The sequence below is a fragment of the Bombina bombina genome, chromosome 9 (genome assembly GCF_027579735.1).
Source record: "Bombina bombina isolate aBomBom1 chromosome 9, aBomBom1.pri, whole genome shotgun sequence".
NCBI lineage: Eukaryota > Metazoa > Chordata > Amphibia > Anura > Bombinatoridae > Bombina > Bombina bombina.
In genome coordinates this window covers 212,435,785-212,450,769 of record NC_069507.1, presented here as the reverse complement: position 1 = coordinate 212,450,769, position 14,985 = coordinate 212,435,785, and the positions used below count along the sequence as shown (strand labels likewise).

The 14,985-nt window shown below is 38.0% G+C and overlaps 1 protein-coding gene across 1 annotated transcript in view; it reads right to left on the bottom strand.

The window, feature by feature from the left end:
- The window catches only part of INPP5A (inositol polyphosphate-5-phosphatase A), an 878,314-nt gene that overhangs the window by 289,646 nt on the left and 573,683 nt on the right, over nt 1–14,985 (bottom strand). The window contains exon 7 of the mRNA XM_053692598.1: nt 10,425–10,477. Within this exon, the coding sequence (XP_053548573.1) occupies nt 10,425–10,477 (53 nt within the window). The remainder of the gene's footprint in view (nt 1–10,424; nt 10,478–14,985) is intronic.

The window sequence follows — 14,985 nt, the reverse complement described above, 5'->3', positions numbered from 1 at the left end:
ACAACAGCATTAACCATACAGGGTACAGATTTTGTACCAGTTTGGAGAAGCGGTAATAGAGAGATGACTCTCAGTAAGAAAGAGATTTACTGGATGTTTACTTTAGAAACTAGTCATCCCCATGGGATTAACATGACATAGATCTCTCTGTTTAAGAAGGAATTAAATAAGAATTAAAAAATAAAAAAAGAGTTGGAAATATTTGTAGAATAGGTTTATATATATCATTTATACAGTTTATCAGGAATAACATGTAAGTACGATTTTTTGGTGAGCAGGTTACAAAATGTTGATACATGAAGGAGAGTATATATTGAAATTAACAAGCAGTGTCATTTCTTTTAGATCATTAGCACTGATCAAAGTATATTTCTAGAACAATTTTTAGGAATATAGAATAGACACATATAGAAAGTTAATTAAGAACTCTTTGAGGTATGAAGGAACTAGGTACTGTTATCATATTTGAGAAACAACATGTTCTTTAAACATATGTGCACGCAAGTATATGGTATAAAAATTGTACTATGCTCTGTTGTTGGGATGTCTAAATAAAGTCAATAACTAATATGTTTTTTTTTTAATTTCCTGAAGTGATATGTAGAATGCTTCCTATACAAATATATACGTGTTCTTCTCAAACTGTTTGTTAGCATTTGGATGGATTCAAATGTATCATATTCTTAAAGCATATTTTGTGTTTTAAATAAGATGTGTTAAGGTAAAATCTATATTCGAGCTTTACATATGGTCACTTTCTTTGGTTATATACTGTTTTCCAGGATGATTAATTAGGATTACACACGTGCAGGATAATTTCTTTTTTATTAGTTTTTGGTCTCCTTTAAATAGATGACGTGCAGGTACTCAGCTGAGCAGTGACCAAGTGCGCAAGCGCATGAAAACGCATATGCTACGCCGAGTACCTGCATATCAACCTGGTTATAATGCATAAAGTTTTCTGACCCATGTTTTTACCTACAAGGATTTTCTAATAAATATTTACTTTTTACATACTGGGCTTTCGAGTGCGCTCCTTCCATCCTGTTGTTTTTTGCGTGCAGAATTGTCACACTGGATACGAGCTGCCTGACCTATGACCCAGGGACTGGTGAGTTAGGGGAAGTGTTCCCGCCCTCTCTCGATAGTGCCGTTTGTTTCATTGGAGGACGTGCAAGCCCAGAGCGCTCCGCTGAGCAGATATTTCTACACACATATATATATGTCTCAAAACTCCTATCATGTATAGTTCATACAATAATGACGTATGGGTGTATAATTAAGGATTTATTTAACAATATAAACAATATTCATATTATCAGCATAAAATATAAAATATCATATAAGGACGTCTCCCTTAAATCAGCTAGCTATTTTACAAAATCAAATGTCCAAATAAGAGTATTGGGCACAACAACACAAATAGATAAAATGCTAAAAGACATTTTAGAAACGTATAAAATACTTAAAAGTCCAGTTTCAAAACCACCTTTTCCACTTTGGCCAAAATTTGCATGTATATGTCTATAGAAACTTTGTATCCCAGCAGCCTAGAGTAGAAAATTGCTGCTCAGAGAAGTGTATATATATATATATATATATATATATATATATATATATATATATATATATATATATATATACACACAATCCTGGATAGTCACACTTGTATAATTTCCACAAGTGAGTGCCGTATCGGCTGTTTGCAACCTTTGAGGACAAAAACCGTATTACCTTTGTTGCATCACGATAACAAAATTTATGCTTACAAGATAAATTTCGTTCTTTCCGGACATGAAGAGTCCACAAAGTCATTCCAATTACTAGTGGGATATTCAACTCCTGGCCAGCAGGAGGAGGCAAAGAGCACTCCAGCAAAGCTGTTAAGTGTAACTTCCTTTACCGATAATCCGCAGTCATTCTCTTTGCCTCTGTCAATGGAGGTGATATCCTTTTTACCTTGTCAAACGGAAACCGGGAGTTTCTCTCTGCTTGACTCTTACTTAGAGTAGAGGTTACCTGCTCCTCTGTTCCTGTGCAATGATGTGCGTGATTGGAGGTACGGCCGGTCACATGACCTATATATTCCTTCTGATTGGTGCAAATGCGTTTTTCTTGTTTGGTTAGTTTGAAGTGGAAATATGTCACAAAGTTGACAAAAGGCTTTTGTAATCACACTGGCACCCCACAGTCCTTCGCCTTCGATGTGTTTCACCAGTATATAGGGCTTTATCAAGATGCTTTGCTCTGTTAGGGGCCACTCATATATATCCTTAGGGTGTTTTATAGTTTAGTGCAGCAGGTTTGGTGCTGATGATCTACTCTTGTATGATCACCACCGATTCGAACAGGAGCCCAACAGACCTTTTTATTCTTGTTGAGGCCTCCTCCTACTTGAGGGACTGGGACAGGAAGTAAAGGAAACTTTTGTCGGTACCGTAATGAAGCTTTTAGTCCATCAGCAGAACCTCCTTTCTTAGATCAAACAGAATTCACTTCCAGTAACTTCTCCGTTTATCAAAGACTAAAAAATCCTGCAGCATTCTTTATCCTCTGGGTTTGATGGATTCTTTCAAACACTAAAATCTGCTTCTTCTTCTGCCTTTCAGCTCTTACTCTGACTGAACTGTCTGTTCTGCCTGGCAGAACTAAATCAACACTGAAAGTGAAATAGCATTTGTAAAAATAACCAAATTAGTTCTAGAGCCTGAAAGCCCTTTTTCTATAATGGAAACGGAAAATGAATGAACTTGCAATGTTTTAATTGGATATCAATATAAAGAAACAAATTCTTCAGATCTGTAGACATGTACTGAACTAGTTACAGCTCAAAAAGTGCTAAATAAAGGAACTCTATGCTGAACTGCAGAATCCTAACAAATGTATTAAGCTATTTCTAGAACAAAACTGAACAAAATTGTTTCTTCCTTTGGAACAAACAAGAGTGTTGAATTCCCTGAAACCCTGCTTTGATAGAAAGATGAAGTTCATAAGGTCTTTCATAATTGACAAAATAGAGAAAAAAGAAAAAATCCTATTCAGTGTAACCTGTGAAATGAATATTTTTTACCTAGGTACCTAAAGAACTTTAGAGACTTGCTGCCTTGCAAATCTTCCACAGACTTGAACTTGTTCTTTTTATCCAAAGGCCCTTCTGTTTACTAACATCTAGATCTCTTATTTTAAGCATTTGATGACCTCACACTATCTTGAACCTAAAAGGATTAAATACAAGTTTACCCCCATATCTTCTTGATTTATATAGGTTTTCAGACTCTGGTTCCTTAGGCAAAAGTATTTTCTTTTCTTGTCTCTCACATTTTATGAGAAGAATAATAAGATACATGATTACTTAACATATTTCTTATAACCCTGGACTTTAAAAGAAGTTGAGTCTGATTATGCCAATTTCATTACCACAAGCAAAGGTTTTATCAGAGCCTGGTCAAAAGATTTCTTTCTAGAAGATATGAGTCTTTCTTTCACTCTCATGAACTCTCTGCAAATCTGGCAACATGTCTTGCAGTAGATGCACTCAGGTCTGCCTTACAGAAATATTCCACCATTTCTTTGAAAGAAGGGACTACCTCTTGGGAAGCTATAGTGTGACAAGCAGAAGCAGCTTTCAAGAAACTTTTTCAGGCTTTGGTTCCTATTCACAGGCCAGCAATTTCTGCTGGTTCAATGCAACATTTAGTTTGAATCCACGTCTTTGATCATTTTCCAATTACTACTAAAATATTTTATTAGCATTCATGTATCTTTGGTTCTTTAATAGAAAATAAATGTGCTTTGGTTTAAAAAAATATATAGCCTCTTCTTTTTAGGGGAAAAAAGATTTTAGAGTAAAACTCGGGCTGCTGAAAAGGCTCTAAGAATACATTTAGAAATTTTACTTTATGAGGTAGTATTTCAGGAGAATATTCGTCTTGGATGTAATTAGAGGATATATTACAGGAAAGCTACCTAGTATGTTTGGCATGACCTAAAAACAGATTGCATCCTGAGTATGTCTAGGTCTCTATAGATGAAGATATAGAATGTTGCTCTATCTCAGGAGAAATCTGACACTTATTATTATTATACTTTATTTATGAAGCGCCATCATATTCCGCAGCGCTGTCCATGGATACAGATCATTTAAATAAAACAATAGTATAAAACTTCTAAGACTAAGAGACAGGACAGAATTTACAAACACATACAGGAGGAATCGAGGGCCCTATTCCTGTGGGAACTTACAATCTAGAAGGGTAGGAGGTTGAGAAACAGGAGGTGAGGACTGCAAGACTGAGAAAGATGTTAATGCAGAGTTAGAGGAGGGAAGTGTTGTTAGGTAAAGGGAATATTATTCAGTTGGGTGGTGGGCTTCTCTTAACAGAAAAGTCTTCAGAGAGCATTTAAAGGAAGAAAGATTTGGGCAAAGCCTGACAGCACGAGGGAGAGTGTTCCAGAGGGTAGGTGTTGCACGACAGAAGTCCTGCAGTCTAGCATGAGAGGAGGTGATAGTCGCAGAAGCAGGTCATTGTTGGATCTTAGTGGGCAGGCTGGAGTATACTTGTTGATTAGAGAGGATAGATAGAAGGGAGCGGAGTTGGTGAGCGCTTTGTATGCAAGGGTGAGAATTTTGAATTTAATTCTGCTGTGTATGGGGAGCCAATGAAGGGACTAGCAGAGAGGTGCAGCAGATACAGAGCGACTGGAAAGGTGGATCAGCCTGGCAGAGGCATTTAGGATGGATTGAAGAGGGGAGAGGCGGGAAAGAGGAAGGCCAGTAAGTAGGTTATTGCAGTAGTCAAATCGGGAAATAACAAGGGAGTGGATTATTTGCTTTGTGGTGTTAGCGCACAGAAAAGGTTGAATCTTGGAAATAACACACACAAAATTGAATAGTGGCACTCCTCGGGCTTTTCCTCTTTATTTTATTTAGTTATATATTCACCTGTTTAGTGTGTAGTGATTGTATATCTCTATAGAGGAAATGGTGCTTGTGCATGAAATTAATCCAAACGAATGGAAAAATGATATAAAGAATACCACAATTCCCAAAGTATGCACTTTTAGCACTCTGGGCCCTAAACTAAAGGGTGGGTGGTCCCTGCTGGGATTGGATAAAAATTAACTTTTATTGTAACCATTTAAAAAACCAAATTGTTGGTTGAAATACACATACTATTAAAATACACTCCAGTACCATATACCAGTAATATCAATATATATTGGATCACCAGTAAATTGAATTAGGCCTGTCTATATTCACAGTCATGAATGATCCAAAAAATTTTTTATAACAAAATAGCGTTCGCTAAAACACTGTTACAGTGTACCTACATCAAAAAGTGATTACAAGTGTGAGTTGGGTATATGTAATGAGAGAATGGGTAGAACATGTCCCCTCTCTTAGTTAATCCCTGGATTACTGAATTCTAATATTAAATTGTGTTCAGTCTATATTGTAACCTCAGTACACTGTGGTAATAGCTAGTAGCTACTACCAGGTCATATGAATAATTGTTCAGCCCAGCTAAGTCTGTGCGGTGTCAGAGTTGGTAATCACAATGAATTAAAGTGCTGTTATTCCGACATCTCTTATATGTGAAGGGCTAAATATTTATATTGTGGCTGAGTCTGGCACAACCCAGACTAGATAGGTTAAATATTTGTGAATTAGAGAGCCTTTCTAGTGGATCGATCTGGATACTAATGACCCAGTTTGCCTGTGTGAGTTTATCGTTACTTGTTAGTCATAATATTTCTTCAGGTACACATCACTGCAACGCACCTCACACAGTTCTGTATATGAATGTAGCTATATCTAATAGTTGTCTGTTACTCTCTCTGTTCAAGTCCTTAGGTATCACTGTATCAGACACACTATGCTGCTATTTAGTACAAATCATAACTTGAGTACATTGCGGTAATGGCCTGCAGTTAATACCAGGTCATATCGTAAATTGTTCAGTCTAGCTATGTCTGTACAGTGTCAGAGTTAGTAATTCTGTCTGTGCAGTCACAATGAGTTTAGGTGCTCTTATTCCGGTATCCACTATATATCAAAGGCTGTATAAATCTGATAAAGCTAAGTCTGGCACAACCCAGACTAAGTAAATTGGGTGTCTATACATTACAAAGTCTTTTTAGTGAGTCAATCTGGATAGTTATAACCCAGTTAGCCGATATAAATGTTTCATTGTTCATTCATCATGGTATTTGTTCATACACACACCTCTGCACATCATCTCACACAATTCAATATATAAATAAAGCTAAGTCTGGCACAACCCAGGCTGTGAGTTTTTACTGTTATCAGTTATTTGTCATTCCAATCAGCTGTGCAGCACTCATACAGTTACGATTCTATTATTCGCAGTCTGGGTAGAATATTGACTGTGAGTTTATATTTTCTACTGCCCACTCTGTTAATAGGCTATATATCAAGTTAAATTACTATCTGGCACAACCCAGGTTCTATATGGAATGTTTATATTTTACATAGCCTTGCAATGAATACGCCCGGTGTTTGCTGCCCGGTGCACTGATACAACCTTGTAAGCTAGATTGATCATTCCGCCATTCATTCAGTTTAAATCCCTTGATTCATTATCGAGGGCATGTAATGTAATTATGATTCTGGGGTGCTGGTTTATACCATATCCCCAGATACACCCAAGTCACTCGCTACGAAGTATATTTTGAAGGTACAGTTTTAGCGATACATGGATAGATGGTACTGGGCAGTTAAAAATACACAAAAATTCGAGTGTGAAAGAATCAACACTCTCCCCTGACGCGTTTCGCCCGATAGATAGATTTTGATAAAGCCCTATCGGGCGAAACGCGTCAGGGGAGAGTGTTGATTCTTTCACACTCGAATTTTTGTGTATTTTTAACTGCCCAGTACCATCTATCCATGTATCGCTAAAACTGTACCTTCAAAATATACTTCGTAGCGAGTGACTTGGGTGTATCTGGGGATATGGTATAAACCAGCACCCCAGAATCATAATTACATTACATGCCCTCGATAATGAATCAAGGGATTTAAACTGAATGAATGGCGGAATGATCAATCTAGCTTACAAGGTTGTATCAGTGCACCGGGCAGCAAACACCGGGCGTATTCATTGCAAGGCTATGTAAAATATAAACATTCCATATAGAACCTGGGTTGTGCCAGATAGTAATTTAACTTGATATATAGCCTATTAACAGAGTGGGCAGTAGAAAATATAAACTCACAGTCAATATTCTACCCAGACTGCGAATAATAGAATCGTAACTGTATGAGTGCTGCACAGCTGATTGGAATGACAAATAACTGATAACAGTAAAAACTCACAGCCTGGGTTGTGCCAGACTTAGCTTTATTTATATATTGAATTGTGTGAGATGATGTGCAGAGGTGTGTGTATGAACAAATACCATGATGAATGAACAATGAAACATTTATATCGGCTAACTGGGTTATAACTATCCAGATTGACTCACTAAAAAGACTTTGTAATGTATAGACACCCAATTTACTTAGTCTGGGTTGTGCCAGACTTAGCTTTATCAGATTTATACAGCCTTTGATATATAGTGGATACCGGAATAAGAGCACCTAAACTCATTGTGACTGCACAGACAGAATTACTAACTCTGACACTGTACAGACATAGCTAGACTGAACAATTTACGATATGACCTGGTATTAACTGCAGGCCATTACCGCAATGTACTCAAGTTATGATTTGTACTAAATAGCAGCATAGTGTGTCTGATACAGTGATACCTAAGGACTTGAACAGAGAGAGTAACAGACAACTATTAGATATAGCTACATTCATATACAGAACTGTGTGAGGTGCGTTGCAGTGATGTGTACCTGAAGAAATATTATGACTAACAAGTAACGATAAACTCACACAGGCAAACTGGGTCATTAGTATCCAGATCGATCCACTAGAAAGGCTCTCTAATTCACAAATATTTAACCTATCTAGTCTGGGTTGTGCCAGACTCAGCCACAATATAAATATTTAGCCCTTCACATATAAGAGATGTCGGAATAACAGCACTTTAATTCATTGTGATTACCAACTCTGACACCGCACAGACTTAGCTGGGCTGAACAATTATTCATATGACCTGGTAGTAGCTACTAGCTATTACCACAGTGTACTGAGGTTACAATATAGACTGAACACAATTTAATATTAGAATTCAGTAATCCAGGGATTAACTAAGAGAGGGGACATGTTCTACCCATTCTCTCATTACATATACCCAACTCACACTTGTAATCACTTTTTGATGTAGGTACACTGTAACAGTGTTTTAGCGAACGCTATTTTGTTATAAAAAATTTTTTGGATCATTCATGACTGTGAATATAGACAGGCCTAATTCAATTTACTGGTGATCCAATATATATTGATATTACTGGTATATGGTACTGGAGTGTATTTTAATAGTATGTGTATTTCAACCAACAATTTGGTTTTTTAAATGGTTACAATAAAAGTTAATTTTTATCCAATCCCAGCAGGGACCACCCACCCTTTAGTTTAGGGCCCAGAGTGCTAAAAGTGCATACTTTGGGAATTGTGGTATTCTTTATATCATTTTTCCATTCGTTTGAATCTTGGAAATGTTGCGTAGATGGTTGCAGCAGGATGTAGAAAGCGATTGGATATGGGGGGGGTGAAGGATAGATTTGAGTCAAGTGTATCTCCGAGGCAGTGGACTTGGTGCGATGGGGAAATGGTGATGCTGTCAACAGGGATAGAGAAGTCACAGGTCGGCGTAGAGCTTGAGGGGGGGGGGGGATAAGAAGGAGCTCAGTCTTGTACATGTTTATCTTTAGGTGGTGAGAGGCCATCCAGGAAGAAATACCAGATAAGCAGTTGCTGACATGAGAAAGGACAGAGGGAGAGAGAGCAGGGGTGGAGAGGTAGATCTGGGTGTCATCAGCATAGAGGTGATATTTGAAGCCATAACTGTTGATAAGTTTACCCAGAGAAGAAGTATAAATGGAGAAGAGTAGAGGACCCAGAACAGATCCTTGAGGTACTCCAACAGACAGAGGCATTGGAGAGGAGGAGTTATTGGCAAAGACCTGTGAGAAAGATAAGAGTGAAACCAGGAAAGAGAAGTGCCACAGAGGCCAAAAGAGCTAAGGGTCTGTAGGAGGAGGGGGTGGTCAACTGTGTCGAAGGCAGCAGAGAGGTCAAGTAGGATGAGTATGGAGTAGTGGTCAATATTTTTAGCAGAGAGAAGATCGTTCATAACCTTGGTAAGGGCAGTCTCAGTTGAGTGTTTGGGGCGGAATCCGGATTGCAGGGGGTCAAGCAAGGAGTTGGCGGACAGGAAGTGGGTTAGGCGATTGTAAACTAGTTTTTCAAGGAGTTTTGATGTTAGTGGGAGAAGTGATATCGGGCGGTAACTAATTCATCTTTCTAACAAGCTGAATTAGTTTCCTCTAATATGGTTTAACTAATGATAAGCATTTAAGAGAAAAAACAGACATATATCAATATTTGCTTAAGTAAATAATGAATCAAACCCCTAAAATCACATATTATGTTACAATAAAAAAAGATAAAGTCTCAAATTGCCAGTGCCATTCAGATCTCTATATTAATCACAATATGGCTCCAGTGACGACCTACTCCTTTTTATAAGCATTTAATGTAAAAAAAATACAGCTGGATTCTCTTCCATATGCAAAGTTTTAGTAAGCAAGCAAACCGATTTTTAGAGCGCGTGTGTAACACTATTTATCTTTCAAGATAAGCTAACATAGAAACAGAAACCAGTATATTTCTACCTTTATCTCTTTCTGCTCAGTTCGCTATCTACATATGCACAAACAAATTTGCCGACAGATTTAGACAAAGAAAAAAATATGCTTTTAAAGGATGTTATACAATTTAAGGCACTAACTTCATTCATTATTATATGTGTATTTTAACATAGCTTTATAAAACTGAATTTACAACGTACAAAAAACAAAACAACAAACATTTGGAACATTGCTTTTTTTAGGGTTTCATACAAGTAACAATACACATTCCTTATATAAAGATCAGTTTTCCCCATTCTAGTATAACATAATGTACCAGTTTAAAAATGAAAGAGTCTTAGAAATGAGTTGCTGATATGATGCTTTCACCGTAATCAGCAGGGAACAGACACAATGCCTCGCAAATATTTATCTGGTCCTGAACATAAAAGGCTATTCTGAGTTTCCTGAGATATGATCCAATTGCTTTTAATTAAACATAGTCTATTAGTGCTCATTAGTGACTTTAGTACAATATGAAATTAAATAGTAAAAATAATCTATTAATCTCACAGGCTTTCAGTCCTTTCACGTTTTTATTTTTTAAAGTTTCTAAAGAGCTCAACAGAAGTGCAGATATTGAAAAAGGAAAACATACCAGTCAGTAATACACCATCGCGTCCGAATAAAGCCTTTTCTAGATGATTTACTCTGGAAAAAAAAACATCAAAGAAGTCAATTATAAAATAGAATAGCAACTGTGTGTCACTTAAAAAAGAAGGTTAGAAAGCATTGACATGTTAAAGGGATAGTCTAGTCAAAATTAAACTTTCATAATTCAGATAGAGCAGGCAATTTTAAGCAACTTTCTAATTTCGTCCTATTATTAATTTTTCTTCATTCTCATTTTATCTTTATTTGAAAAAGCAAGAATGTAAACATATGAGCCGGACTATTTTTGGTTATCACCTGGGTAGCACTTTCTGATTGGTGTCTAAATGTAACCACAAATCAGCAAGCTCTACCCAGGTGCTGAACCAAAAAATGGGCTGGCTCCTAAGCTTACATTCAAATTAAGATAGCAAAAGAACGAAGAAAAAATGATAATAGTAGTAAATTAGAAAGTTGATTAATATTGCCTGCTCTATCTGAATCCAGAAAGTTTAATTTTGACTAGAGTAATCCATTTAATGACATTCTACTGTAAGTAAAAACTACAAATCTAACACCACATTCACTTTACCCTTCCGAGAGAGACCCTATTGCTTAGAGCCGGCAAAGAGAATGACTGGGGGGTGGAGCTAGAGGGGGAGCTATATGGACAGCTCTGCTGTGTGCTCTCTTTGCCACTTCCTGTTAGGAAGGAGAATATCCCACAAGTAAGGGATGAATCTGTGGACTGGATACACCTTACAAGAGAAATGTTCTTTTTAGTTATACTATTTTATTTTTTAACAAAACTCTTATTTTACTTAGATATTACCCCCCCTAACTTCTCCTGCAAATGTGTCATACTACTGGGTCACCCCCGTTGCAGTAGGCAATGAAAGCATATATAAGTATGCCTACTCCTTATCTATAGTAATTCTTATTTGGAGCTCCTCAGGGGCAGACTTGATATCCTTTCTGAAATCCAGAAGCAAACTTCCAAGGAAAAAAGAGAGACAATAGTGAAGTCTGTAAGGCAGAGCATACAATCACCAAAACTAAGCTCTTAGTTAGATAGCAGGTGGTATAAAGTTCCATGGCTACCCGGAAAGAAGCAGGAACTCCAGATTTAGCACATAAAAGGACAATAATACAGACTTGTGATCAAAAGGACATAGGACCTGTGCAAACCGTGACTGCTCAGCAAGGAGTAAACACACCAAGTAATTATGTGAAACAGAAGCAGCACATGCGGTAATGTAAACAGATTCCTCCACAAATGATATAAAGTCTGTAAAGTCTTTATCTCAGATCTGTCAAAAGATCAGAGATAAGGAGGCCGTCTGCAGAAGCTTAGATACAAGGTAATTACAGAGGTAAAAAGTATATTTCTATAACAGTGTTGGTTATGTAAAACTGGTGTATGGTAAATAAAGGGATTAGCTATCTTTTTAAACCATAACATGTTTGGGGTTTACTATCCCTTTAAGCACAGTGTTAAAGAGATAGGAAAGTCAAAATAAAACTTGCATGATTCAGATAGAGCATGTAAATCCAAGACACTTTTAAATTAGTTGAAAAAGAATACGCACAAGTCCTACACTACTGTGAGTTAGCTGGTAATTGGTGCTTGCACACATTTGTCTCTTGTGATTGGCTGACTAGATGTGTTCAGCTAGCTGCTAGTAATGCACTGTTGCTCATTCAGCAAAGATAACAAGAGAATGAAGCAACATCGATAATCTAAGTATACTGGAAAGTTGTTTAAAATTGTATCTTCTGTCATATCTTTATTCCAGGAGTCTCAAGCTCCAGCCCACAGTATCTAAAAAGCCCAAGCTACAATTATCGCTCTTAAACCAAAATTACTAAAAACATTTTTTGCAGCATTTATATAGGTTCGATTAAATTATACAGTTATGCTTTAAAACCAGCAGAGGGAACTTGTCTCTAAATTTAAGGGACACAAAAACCACATTTTTTTCTATTGTGATTCAGATAGAGAAAACAATTGCAAATAACTTTCCAATTTGCCTCCATTATCAATTGTGCTTCATTATCTTGGTACCCTTTTTGAAGGAGCAGCAATGCACTATTGGGAGCTAGCTGAATGCACTGGGTAACATGAGGCATTTAAGTGCAACCACCAATCAGTAGCTCATGAGTCTACCTATGTATCCCTTTCAACAAAGGATATCAAGAGAGGAAAACAAATTAGATAATAGAAGTAAATTGGAAGGTTGTTTAAAATCACATGATCTACCTGAATCATGAACGAAACAATGTGGGTCTTATTATAATTTTTCTTCTTTCTCTTGCTATCTTTATTTGAAAAAGTAGGAATCTAAGCTAAGGAGCCAGACCATTTTTGATTCAACACCCTGGATAGCGCTTGCTGATTGGTGGTTACATTTAGCCACCAATCAGCAAGCAGTAGCCAGGTGCTGAACCTAAAATGGGCTGGCTCCCAAGCTTTCATTCCTGCTTTTCAAATAAAGATACAAAGAAAAATTATAATAGGAGTAAATTAGAAAGTTGCTTAAAATTGCCTGCTCTATTTGAATCATGAAAGAAAAATATTTGGGTTTAGTGTCCCTTTAACCCAACAATGATGCCGGTACACTAATATACTTTTTGAAGACATTTGAAAGTTATTTAGAGCATGTAATTAAAAACAAAATAACATTGTATGTATAGTATCAAGTTTATCTCTTTCCCATGGTATCCTTTGATGAAACATAGCTAATTTCCTTAAGACTATACTTGGGAACATGCACATAGCTTGTGAACTATGTATATCAGTGTTACAAACATAAGCGCAAAAACTGCTGACATATAGTGCTCAAGACCTATGGATGCTTTTGTGCCTACCTAGATTTGCTAAGTTTTAACAAAGGATATCTGTCAGGATAGGTAAAGTCCAGAGTTAGACCCAAATGCTAGAATGAGGTTAATAACACCCTAGCACAGTGAGTATATACCAGAACCTGACCCTGCGACAGCTGTAGTGTAATATATACTCACAGTAATAGACTGGAAGATGACACAGCAGGGTCAGGAAAAGAAACTTCGTGTAGTAAGTGTTAACCAATAGAATAGTCAGGCAAGCAATATCCAGTAACGTGTAATCAGGCAGATAGGGGTTAACCAATAGAGTAGTCAGGTAAGCAGTGTCCAGCATCGTGTTATCAGGCAGGTAGGAGTTAACCAATAGAGTAGTCAGGTAAGCAGTGTCCAGCAACGTGTTATCAGGCAGGTAGGGGTTAACCAATAGAGTAGTCAGGTAAGCAGTGTCCAGCAACGTGTTATAAGGCAGGTAGGGGTTAAACAATAGAGTAGTCAGGTAAGCAGTGTCCAGCAATGTGTTATCAGGCAGGTAGGGGTTAACCAATAGAGTAGTCAGGTAAGCAGTGTCCAGCAACGTGTTATCAGGCAGGTAGGGGTTAACCAATAGAGTAGTCAGGTAAACAGTGTCCAGCAACGTGTTATCAGGCAGGTTGGGGTTAACCAATAGAGTAGTCCAGTAAGCAGTGTCCAGCAACGTGTTATCAGGCAGGTAGGGGTTAACCAATAGAGTAGTCAGGTAAGCAGTGTCCAGCAACGTGTTATCAGGCAGGTAGGGGTTAACCAATAGAGTAGTCCGGTAAGCAGTGTCCAGCAACGATATCAGGTAGGTAGGGTATTAGGGTTCAGAATAAACAGGCACAGATTTAGGATATCAAAGGAATAAATTTGTACTCACAAAAGCCCACGAGTAAAACAAACAGGCACCGATGAGAGGAGACGCCGGAATAAGAAGGCCTCCTGACGTCATCGGAAGGGCCGACAGGAACAGGGTTGCTAGGCAACCAATGAAAGCGCTACCGCGCTGAGGCAGAAGTAAAAAGAAGCGATCAGCAGCTGAGCGATCGCGACAGTGCCCCCACCTCAAGGACCCCTCCGGGAAACACGACCAGGCTTCGAAGGATTCTGGGCGTGGAACCGTTTGATCAAAGCAGAGGCACGGACATGAGAAGCAGGTTCCCAAGAACGTTCAGTGATGGGATATCCCTTCCAATGGACCAAATAGTACAGACGGTTACCCCTTAATCTGGAATCAAGAATCTGACTGATCTCAAATTCTGAAGTACCATCCACAAGGAACGGAGAGGGAACTCTACATTTGGTGGAAAACCGGTTAGAGACTGCTGGTTTAAGAAGAGATACGTGAAAGACAGGGTGAATCTTCAAGGTGTCTGGTAAAGCCACCCTGTAGGCAGTAGAACATACCTTGGAAACAATCCCGAATGGTCCGATGTATTTGGGACCCAATTTAGCACAGGGTTGTTTGAGTCGGATGAATCTGGTGGAAATCCAAACCTTGTCTCCAGTCCGAAAAGAGGGCGCCTTCCGGCGTCTGCGATCAGCAAATCGTTTATACTTTTGAGTAGAGAGAAGAAGGATTTCCCGAATCATCTTCCAGTGTTTACAAAGACTTCTCACAGTACGATCTGCTCCAGGGACTCCAGAACCTCCCGAAGACATAGGAAAAGTTCTAGGTTCGAATCCATAGGCTGCCTTGAAAGGAGAAG